General features: G+C 37.8%; 1 protein-coding gene and 2 pseudogenes across 1 annotated transcript; 2 read left to right on the forward strand and 1 right to left on the reverse strand.

Moving 5' to 3' along the window:
- Positions 1-4,403: 4,403 nt before the first annotated feature.
- On the forward strand, positions 4,404-6,954 carry LOC148296616 (uncharacterized; annotated as a pseudogene).
- A 243-nt stretch (positions 6,955-7,197) lies between these two features.
- Positions 7,198-8,079, reverse strand: LOC148296617 (DNA repair protein XRCC3 homolog pseudogene; annotated as a pseudogene).
- Positions 8,080-11,011: 2,932 nt separating this feature from the next.
- Positions 11,012-11,611, forward strand: LOC148296618 (uncharacterized). Its single transcript, XM_088248214.1, has one exon. It carries the CDS (start codon positions 11,012-11,014, stop codon positions 11,609-11,611), a length of 600 nt encoding a protein of 199 aa, XP_088104340.1.
- The last annotated feature ends 205 nt before the right edge of the window (positions 11,612-11,816 follow it).

The following is an 11,816-nucleotide window of genomic DNA, read 5'->3' on the forward strand; positions in this document are numbered from 1 at the left end:
GTTTAAAAATTAAACAATAACTAAAATGAAAAATATATATATTTAAAACCAAAGAGCAAAACGCGCTCCCAGTGAAGTTATTTTGATTTCAATTACATATACTTGAATTAATCCACTACTTTAATTATCAACAGAAACCAAATTGATTTTTGTTATAATTTATACTTTAATAACAAAGTAGTTTTTCTTGTTTTCCCATTGTCCCTCTGTAACTTTTTATTTATTTATTTATTATTTTTTGTTTCTTAATTATATACGGAGTGTAGGTTTTTTCTACATAGAATCGAGGGTGGGTAAAAAAAAGAAAAAAGAATTGAGAGGGTGGCGTCTTGTGACCTTTAGTGAGGAGAAGTCCATGGTCCAAGTAAACAAGTAATAACTTATTCATATATCACTCAACTCTTTATGTGGAAAATGATAATTGAAGAAAAATTTGTCCATGGTCCAAGTAAACAAGTAATAATTTAATTGTTTAAGTTGAATGTGGGTTCTTCTCAAACACACTACAAAGAAAAGTAAGCTGACAAGTCACAAAGAGAAGCTGTATCAATACGTGGCCAAAATATAAAACACGAAAGAGGTTGCTTCATCTTGTAATTATTAGTTTGGAAAGACGAATATACATTGACTTAGAACAACAACCCAGTGGTACCATCAATAAGAGTTTGCGCCAAGGTGTTGGAATTGGAAGCTGAGGATCATCAACAGTATAACATGGACCAACAGAAACTAGAAGCTGAGGATCACTTTTCGGCATAGAGCAATCTCATGCTCCAGACTTGGGACGATCGATTGTTAGGTTTGGACGATCGATCGTTTCTGTACATAGGCGAATTTCGTCGTTTTCCAAGTTGCTCCAATTCTGCTCTTCACTTCGTATCTCCTCCTGAAGCGTAGAATTGGATGATGGGTCATGAAAGAACATCTCAGATTCTAGAAAGGTCACATCCAAAGTGACATAGGTATGTCGGGTAGGAGGGTGATAATAGCGGTAGCCTTTTTGATGAGTGACATAACCCATAAAAACACAACGAAGCACACAGGGATCAAGTTTGCAACGTTGATTTTTGTGGAGATGAACGAAGACCACACATCCAAAGATTCGGGATGTGAGTACCAAAACAGAGGGCAGGGGCCCGTGTTGTGTAAGCACTTGTAAGGGACTTTTAAAGGTCAATACACTAGAAGGCATGTAGCGGAACCAGGAATTTTTCAACGGGTGGGCTAGCTAAAGTTATTAGCTTAAAATTTAACAATTATTTTTTTGGTACTTACAATTTCTGTAGTCATTCTAGAAATAAATGTAAACATTAAATCATATAAACCACGCTAGTTCATATCTCCATAGAATAATTTTCAATAAGTTTTAACATAAACCAAATAGGGTTTAACATCATAGTGGATTGAACATCTAAGGCTTTTTACCTAGATTGACCTTAGGTTCCTTCATGCATTCATATCATACATGAAAAATTGTTTTATGTAAAAATATTGACTAAGTATGAAAAATGGGTTTTTGGAATAATCATTTTCTCAAGATAATTTTTGGCGGCTTTTATTCCTCACACATCAAATAAGAAAAACTTGATTTTATGGGATTTTAGTATGAAGTATATATTGACTTAATGAGCCATCATTTTTAGCCTAAATCGTATTTTGCACTAAAACCGATTTTTCATAATTTGATTTGGTGGGAATTTGATTTTCTAGTATTTTTATTTGAATCCAAATAGGGGGTACTTCCTTATTTACATTGTAAACTTAAGTAAATGGAGTAATATAAAAATAAATAAAAGTAAAATGACAAAGACATTTACTTAAATGTTGAAAATGGAAATAAGGTAATCTGTACACCGCCACTGACTAGGCTAATATTGAAAATAAGTTAAATATATAGGTTTATATTTTTTTTCTTAAAAAACCACACTGGGCTACAGCCCACTGTAGCCCTTAGTGTGGTTCCGCCACTAAGTTGATCAGGTGAACTGCAGTGACAATAGCATCATCCTAGTGATGGCAGGAACATGAGCGCCAATCAGAACTGCTCAAGCGGTTTCAAGAAGATGCCGATTCTTTCGTTCAGCAACACCATTTTGTTGTGGTGTCTCAGGACAAGTCGCCTCATGGATAATTCTATGTTGTTGGATGTGTCTGAGCGAAGAATTTGTATTTGAGCATTGAATTGAGTTTTCATATGTTTGTGGAAGAACTGAAAACGGGAAAACACTTCGTTTTTATTCTTCAGCAAATAAAGTCATGCCATCCGTGTACAATCATTCATGAATGTGACAAACCACTGAATTCCATAATGAGTAGTGATAGGTGAAGATCCCCAGACATCATAGTGAATTAACGTAAATGGAGTAGTACACTTGTTCGTACTCAATGGATATGGCACACGGTGACTCTTGGCCAAAATACAAGTGTCACATGGGAAATCAGAGTCTTGCAACCTGAGAATAAATCAAGTATAAGATGCTTCATATAACTAAAAGATGGATGTCTCAATCGATGGTGCCACAACCAGATTTGCTTTTGTTTGCTATTAGAAGGATGCGTCACACTGTTAGCCATGCCGGGACTGAAGTCATCTACATAATATAGCCCCCCTCTCTTAGTACCAAGACCAAGAATCTCCTCAGTGTGAATATCCTTAAAGCAAACAAAAACTCGAGTAAATTAGCACACAACAATTCAATTGTTCAATAAGTTGACTAACGGACATCAATTTATTGGATAAAAATGGAACAAGTAAAGTATTAGACGGTGAGAGAGAGGATAAGAGGGCAACAGTGCCAACCATTGTCACAGGATAAGCAACGCCATTAGTGTTAGCAATACAAGTTCGTCAGGGTTGTGTAGCATTCAGAAAATCATCAAGATCAAACGTCTATGATCAGTTGCACAGGAATCAATTATCCAACTCATGGAATCACTTTTATCTGAAGTATGGAATCCATAACTAGTACCATTACTGGTCGTATCGCGTTGCTTTCGATCTTTGTGAGTAGCCCACTATTCGGGATAGCCATGCAATTTAAAACAAGTCTCACTACTACAAAAAACGAAATAGACGACGGGAATTCACCGTCGTTGTAATGCTTTGAAAACCGTCGTTAAATTGACTGACATCTTTTGGGGTGTCAAACTACGACGGTGAAAAAAGACGACTATTTTCGTAAAAACCGTCGTTGTTTCATCTAAAGACGACGATTTTTTTTTAAATACCATTGTTGTTTTCATATAAAAACGACATTGTTTGTTAAAAACCGTCGTTGTTTAGAGGTAAAGATAATTAATTATAGGAGTAAAGACGACGGTTGTTTATATAAACCGTCGTTAATTATCTGTAAAGACGACGGTTTTTATAAAAACCGTCGTTAATTATCTGTAAAGACGGCGGCTTTTATCAAACTCGTCGCTGATTATATGTAAAGACGATGTTGTTTACGAAAATTGTCGTTAATTATTTGTAAAGACGACGATTTATCATAAAAACCATGGTCTAATAATTTCCCAAACTATAACATTTTGGTTCTTTTTTGTTTCCTATGATGTTATACAACAATTTTAACTTGAAAACCAACCATAATGCTTTATTATTAAATATAGGGAAATAGCGGTATATGCCACCAATTTTATAATCTCAATTAAAAATACCACTGCTCCCCAATTTTTGTACAACTATCACCTATAAATATAAAATTATTGTCCACTTATTGCTGAATTTTCACAAGTTCAGAAAGTTTGTTCTCTCTTAGGTCACTCAGCTCTCTCTCTCTCTCTGGCAGAGCTCTTTTTCTCTTTGGTTTCTGTCTAACGCAGCTCTCTGTGTCTCTCTTGGCTCTCTCTCTCTCTAGCGCAACTCTGTGTCTCTCTATTTGCTCTCTTTCTCATAGCGCAGCTCTTTCTCTCTCTCTTTCTCCCTGTATTCGGTCTCTTGCTCTCTGTTTGGAATCGGAACCCCTCCCTTTAGGTATGTCTTCTGAATAGCTGCTTGCAACCTTGAAGCTTTAGTGGATTGCCGACCTCGAAAAGGTAGTGTTGATGGTTATTTTCTTAAAATTAGTGGGATTATGTGAAATGGGTTATATTTTGATTGTTTGGGTTTGTGTTAAATTCGTTTTGGCTTTAATTGCTTTGGGTTAGGTTTTGTTGAATATTCATGCTCAGTCATCTGGGTTTGTACCAATTGCACTTAGATTGGTCTGGATATGTGAATCTTGAAACTTGGGATTTTCCATTTGATGTAGTATATCTGTATAGTGTGATTGCTAATGTGTTACTGGTGTACTGCTGTTGCATTCCTCTTATTTCACTGTCGTATAGCTGTTATGTTGATGTTATATTGCTATTATATTGTTTTTATATTGTGGTTATATTGCTATTGTATTGTATGGTTATTGTGGTTATATTGTGTTAATGAAATGTTGTTTTGTCATGGTCAGAAATGGAGACAATTGTTATTCTCGTGTGCTACAATGGAAAATGGGTCACCTCGAAGAAGATGTGCAAATACGAAGGGGGTGAGTCAAAAGGCTTAATAGTTTCACGGACCATCAAATTTGCTGAACTGTTGGACCGTGTGCATTAGATTGGTAATACAAACAGCAGCGAAGATAAGGTTAGCTTAAAATTCTTAGTTTTGGTGGCCTCGAATGAGTGGAAGCACATAAAGATTGAGGACGATGATGATGTAAAATTTTTTATGAAGTACAATTCTGAGGTAACACCTTCAAAACTAGCTCCCTTACTCGTGAGTATAGAAGATAAAGGACTGAGAAATGATGTAGTTGATAGTATGCATATCACGACAGATAGTAGTCGGATGGGTCGTTCTTCAGTTGCCATTGTTGAAAGCAATGAAGTAACTTGGAATAATACAAATGGCACTGATGTGGGAGGTGAAGTAGGGACAGATTTTATGGATATGATTGATTTTAGCGAGGTGGATCAGATGCATGGTGGTGATAATGGTACTGAAAGAAATGAAGTGTCAGTGTACTCTGCCCCTCCTATTTTGGGCTGCTTGAACACATCTGCCCAACTGCCAATAACGCGTTTAGGAGGAGAATCTGAACCCATTCGTGAACATTATTCGAATGAAATAGGTGAACAGAACTGGTACAATGAAGCCGGTGTAAATGATGGAGAAGCATATTTGGATGGGGGGTTTTCGCGAAGTGATTGGAATCCAAAAATTACAGTTGGGCAAATTTTCTCTACTAAGAAAGCATTGTTGACGGAGTTATAGTTGATGGCATTAAGAGGCCACTTTGAATTTAAGGTGCAATCGTCTTGCACTAAGAGGTTGGTTGTGGTTTGTTGTCAACGTCCATGCCCATGGCGAGTCCGAGCATCGAGATTTGGAGATAACAGCTTCATGATTGTGAGGTGTACAACTGTCCATGAATGTGATTTGAGGGTTGTAAGTGACAACCATCGTCAAGCAACTGTAGCACTTGTTGCCACTTCATTTAAAAGGAAGTTTAAGGATTCTCGGACAATATACACACCAAGTGACATTATGAGAGATGTGAAACACAACTTTGGTTTCAGCATCCATTATTCAAAAGCTTGGAAAGCAAGGGAGTTAGCTCTATTGTCCATTAGAGGATCAACGGAGGAGGCATATTATATCCTTCCAGCTTATTGCTATGAATTGGAGCGTATGAATCCCGGCACAAAAACACACATCCAAACTGATGAGAACAATCACTTTGTGTATTTATTTATGGCGGTTGGCGCATGTATTAGAGGGTTTCGTTCTTCCATGCGCCCAGTGATAGCCGTGGATGCCACTCATTTAAAATCCAAGTACAAGGGTGTTATGTTTGTAGCAAATGCATTTGATGGTAATCGAAATATATATCCTCTTGCTTTTGGGATCAGGGATTTGGAGACGGATGCATCATGGCATTGGTTTTTCACTAAACTTCATGAAGCCATTGGTGAGTGTCCCAATCTTGTTATTATTTCTGATCGCAATGTTAGCATAGAGAATGTGTGGAACAAAGTTTTTCCAACGGCGCAACATGGCATATGCTTTTATCATATGAAGGGGAACATGAAACGCACTTGCAAGTTGAAAAAGCATGATCACATACTTATGCACTTTGAGAAGGCTGCGAAATCTTATTCCATTGCTGAATTTGATTGTCATTTTCGCAAGATCAAGCGAAAGGAACATGTTGCTCAATATCTTGAAGAGGCAGGGTTACATAAGTGGTCTAGAGCTCACATGGATGGACGCCGCTACAATGTAATGACAACAAATATTGCGGAGTCAATCAACTCAGTCCTTAGGTTTGCAAGGATGATGCCAGTGGTTCATTTGATAGGGGAAATTATGAATCTCCTTGTGAAATGGTTCACCGAACGTCGTGACTTGGCTTTGAATTGCACAACAACATTGTGCCCCAATTTTGGAGAGAAGAAGTTGAGGAACAGGTTGGAGGATGCTGCAAGGATGAATGTGGTTAAAGTAAATAATGTACAGTATAATGTTTTGGACGGTTATATGGACAGCCTCGTAGATTTGACGAACAACAGTTGTAGTTGTAGAAAGTTTCAGCTTGAGCAGCTACCTTGCAAGCATGTAGTTGCAGTTTGCCGCTTCTTGAAAGTAAATGTATACTCAAAGGCTTCTCGTTATTACACTCGGAAAACTTGGATGGATGCTTATTCGGATAGCATCTACCCGGTACAGCCTCACGGAAGGTGGGATATTCCTGAAGATGTTCGAAGTCAAGTTGTGCTGCCTCCCATGGCAAGGGTCATGCTAGGCAGACGAAAGAAGTTAAGAATTCCCTCGCACGGAGAGGGCACCATTAGAAGAAAGTGCTCAAGGTGTGGTTCCGGAGGCCACAATAAAAGCACCTGTAAAAACAATATTCCATTGCGCAATGTATCTTAGACAATATGATTTGTGTTGCTTTGGTAGGTCATGTAAACTTTACTTTGATTTGTGGTGGGTTTCGTGTTATGTTGAATGGGAATTGTTTTAAATTTGCATAATTTGGGTTGCATTGCTACAGCATGCTGTATTGCTTCCAGATTGCTATTTTATTGTACTTTTATTGCACTGGTATTGCTTCAAGATTGCTATTATAATTTGAGTGCGAAATTAAAGGGCCTGGAATGTAATTCCAAAAGGATCCAAAACATTAAAGTTTTTAGAATTCCTTTATTACACAGTTACCCTGATACTCCGACTAAACCTTCTTTTCTGATTACAAATTCAGCGGATGCATAGGCCAGATGTGGGGCAAATACAAGGTTAAATGTCCTATGTGTTTGACTACATATAGTTGTTGAAGGAGCATTACGAATGTTAACCCCAATAGATTGCTCATGTCTTGCCAAGAACACTCTTGAATTTATGGAATGTGCCCAAGCCAGTCCCAAAGCTGGACTCACCCGTCTGCCTGATGTGTCCAGGGACTCCAAGTTTCCCAACTTCACCCCATTCACTCCATCATGTGGCCCAATAAAATCCACCACTTCGTTGGTGACAACCACCGCCAACCCAAACTTATTTGCTAAACCCTTCAATGTCCCAGATATGTTGAAGAACATTTCAGACCGCCGTTTCAAATCTGCCGGTGTTGTCTGATACTGTGATCGGAACAATGCAGCAATGGAATCAATGACAATGAGTTTGACAGGTAGGCGGGCGTGATCAATGGCAATAAATGCTTCTATGTCTCCAAGGACATGGATGAGTTCTTGAGCATCATGAACACCACGAACATATATGTCTTCCAATGGCTCCAACCTTATTAAGTTGGGGTATGATGCATGATAAAGGTTGCCTAGTTGTTGCAATCGACGAAATGAGAAGCTAAATTCTGTGAATATGTAGACGGAGGAGCCCCCTAGTCCGCCATGTGAGGGTGGGAGCTGAGCTCGTACCGTAAGTTGGAGACAAAGCTGCGTCTTCCCGGAACCACTCTCCCCTACCAATTCTGTTATGGAGTTGCAGGGTATCCCACCCCCCAAGCAGTGATCTAGTATTGGGCATCCAATGGATAATTTAGGGGTTGAAAGAGGAAGGAGCATGAGGTTTTGGGGTGTCATGTTTCTGTAATTTAGGGGGGGATGTGATGGTGCTACAAGGCACGCATTATATATATAGATTTCATTTTGAAGGTCTGTAATGTAGGCCATATGTCTTTTAAGGGATGTATACTTCATCCTTTTTCCAGGTTGTAATTACTTAATATTTTTTTTCTTGACTTTTTGAGGACCAAATAATTTGAAAAACATTCTGATGCAGTACGTACTGTAATACGATCATATTGTAACTCTATCACCTCTGTATTGTACTCTTATTGACATAATATTGCCATTATACGCATGTTTATTGTATAGTTATTGCTGCTATATCGCCACTGAACTGGACACCGATAAACTGTATACACACAAATACAAAAAGAGGCATGATCATTCCATAAAATCCTATTTCCAAACTTACATAATACAACAACACGCCACCCCATGGTTACATAATACAAAAAGAGGCCACCTCATAGTTCCATTTCCCTGCTGTTGACAAATTCGAAGTTTGCATACTCTTCAAGTGCGGCGACCACGACCCATGAAATTCATGACCCCGGCCACAGTGATGTTGGCCCAGTTTCCTGCCAGATCCACTATTTTTGCAAACTTACGAAATAGTTCAAATCCCCTTTCCACTTGTTGTTGCTTCAACTTGGCCATTTCTTCTGATTCCTTGAATACCATAATTGCAGTGGTATGGGCAATTTCAATTTTTCGTTTGATTGCCTTTATATGTACGAGATGCATGCGGGCATGATAACGAGAGCTAATTGTGCGCTTTCTTATGACATCCCATCTAGCTTGGCCCTCCACAATTTTTGATACTATGTCTGCATGGAGATTTTTCCAAAACATCGTATTGCCTCGACATTGCTGCATGCCATGGACCAAGTCTGTAGTGAGTGAATTGGGTGACTTGGCTTATGTTTCAGTCTCCCCTCCTTCAGTAATTGAAAGCGTTGGGTTTGGTGTGAGGTTATGGTCCATGGTCTTTGATATTTAATGTAGGCTGGTGTATGACTTCATTGGAAAAAAGGGGGACTAAATGCGATGTGAGTGAAATCAGTGGGGAAGGTAATGGCTGCAAGCAGGAGTTAATGTGATGGAAGCTTTCATTTCAAACAGCTGGGTTGATTAATATAGGCAGGTTTTAATGACCTGGAGTAACAGAGAGCGTTAGTTGCGGGAGGGATTAGGGGGAGTCATTGGCGGGAGGGCTTGGCGGGAGTCTTAGGCGGGATAGTATTGGGCGGGAGTGTTAGGCGGGATAATATTGGGTGGGAGTTATTACCCAGTTGACTATATGCCTTTTTGTCATATATTTCTATTTTGGATGTTCCGAACTTGGTCATTTTCCCATTATGTAATTCAAAAAAGGGATTTGCCTATTTGCCTAATTGATCAACTCATTCAAATTGACCAATATGGTTATTGTCTTATTTCTCATTTCAGCAATCTCAATTCATTTCCATTTTTCCATTTTTCATATTTTCCTATTTTCCATATGTCATCCAATTATGCAATTATCCAATTATCCAATTTTTCATTTTTTTTGCCTATTTTATCCTATTTTGCAATTTCCCAAGTTTCCTTTTGTTCTATTTCCAGTTTTCCAATTTTTCAATGTTCCTATTTTCCCATTATGTAATTATAAAAAGTTGCATACTTTGCGTAATTGAGAAAGTAATTGAAATTGTCCAATATGGTAATTGTCTTATTTCCCATTTCCACAATTTCAATAAGTTTCCAATTTTCCTATTTTCCATGTGTCCCTGTATCCTATTTCCATTTATCCAATTTTCAGTTTTTGTCCAATTATCCAATTGTTCTATTAACCAATTTTCTTTTTTCCAATTGCCCTATTTTCTAAGTTTATTTTTTTCCTTTTTCCAATTTGCTAACTTTCCTTTTGTTCTATTTCCAATTTTGCTATTTTCCAAGTTGCCTTATTTGCTATTTTTCAATTATCCAGGTATCCAATAGTCCAATAGTCCAATAGTCCAATAGTCCAATTTTCCAATTATCCAATTATCCAATTTTCAATTTTCCAATTTGCGAATTTGCCTATTTTCCAACTGTCCTTTTTTCCTATTTCCTATTTCCAATTTTCCAATTTTCAAATTTTCATTTTTTCTGAGTTTCTTTTTTTTCCTGTTTCCTATTTTCCAAGTTTCCTTTTGTTCAATTTCCAATTTTCGAAGTTGCTTTATTTTCCAATTTTCCTATTTTCCAAGTGTCCTTTTTTCCTTTTTCCAATTTTCCGAGTGTCCTTTTCTCCTATTTCCTACTTTCCTACTTTACAATATTCAATTTTCATTTTTTCCTATTTCCAATTTTCCAAGTTTCCATTTTTTCGTATTTCCGATTTTCCAATTTTCCAATTTTCCTTTTGTTCTATTTCCAATTTTCCAATTTTCCAAGTTTCCTTATTTCCCAATTTCCAAGTTTGCACTTTTGCTATTTTGCTATTTTTCTATTTTGCTATTTTCCTATTTCCCATTAAGGTTTGCTTTTTTTCGTTTGTAAGCCAATTTTATTGTTGTTAATGTAATGCTCTACTGCTGTAAATTACAGCCAAGGAGTTAATGGTGTAGTTTGCAATCCCATCAATTTAATGCACCAACTAAAGACCCAATATATGAACCTTCCTATATATAACTGCAACATAGGCAGCTTAATTAACGGGAAATGTAAACATTCATATTAGTCTGACTCAAAGGCAAAGGCAAACATTCATATCAGTACTTCATATCAGTCTTACTCAAAGGCAAACATTCTCCACATTCATATCAGTACTTCATATCTATCTTACTCAAAGGCAAACATTGTCCACTAAAGCTAACCATATTGTCGTTTACAACTTGACACAGAATCTACGTTTATTTGTTTTGTTGCAGTCGGCAGTTGTGAATTCTAGTACTTCAATACTTCAATACTTCAATACTTCAACATGTTGGATGTACGGCCTCCAAACGACCAAGTCAGTTACCCGGGGGACCTGCCGTGGCATGTGCCATTCCCATCTCCACCGCTGACTCCCAATCACGATCCCACTTCATCTAGAAGTGAGGCCGAGAGCACTGATCCGCTTGACAAAATCTCTGCCGTCAAGCACGACCTCCAATATTTGTCTAAGGCAACAGATTGGTGGGAGAGCAAATGTGATATTCATGGCCAAGTTATGGGAAACTTGGCCAACAAGTTGAACAAAGCATTTGCTGGAGAAGTTAAGCAAACTCTGAAAGCAAAAAGTCGGAGCAAAAAGTTAGAGTCGTTGAAGTTGAAATTGGAAGAGCGAAAGAAAGATGCCGTCGAAAATTTCTCAAAATCTGAAGAATATAACCATGAAATGGTTGAATGTTTCAACAACGGCTTCGAAATGTTCCGAGATTATGCTTCGGTGATCTTACCAAACTACAATTGGAGTGAAATTGATGTAGCTGGTGTGTGGGAGGTGCTGAATATGGGTGATGAGGGAATGGCTCATCATAGTCTCGTGCATGCAGCGAGGACAAAGGACAAAGACATGGATCTTTTGATGGACCTGTAGTAAGGGTGAGTGCTGCTTGAGTTCATCTGACACGAGTACATGGATCTTTTGTTGCCTTGGTTTTCCCTTCGCGGTATACTATTGTTAAGGTTCGGGGGCGATTTGTTTTGCATCTGTGAAATGTATTCTGTAATGGATGTGTGTGTATTGTATGTAGATAAACTTACTATTGCTCTTTTATTGTATGTATATTGCTTAACATTGC

Source organism: Prunus avium, chromosome 2 (genome assembly GCF_965620075.1).
Source record: "Prunus avium chromosome 2, drPruAviu1.hap1.1, whole genome shotgun sequence".
In the NCBI taxonomy this organism is placed as follows: domain Eukaryota; kingdom Viridiplantae; phylum Streptophyta; class Magnoliopsida; order Rosales; family Rosaceae; genus Prunus; species Prunus avium.

Coding starts and splice junctions, on each gene's coding strand:
- LOC148296618 (XM_088248214.1), top strand. CDS start 11,012: ATGTTGGATGTACGGCCTCCAAACGACCAAGTCAGTTACCCGGGGGAC.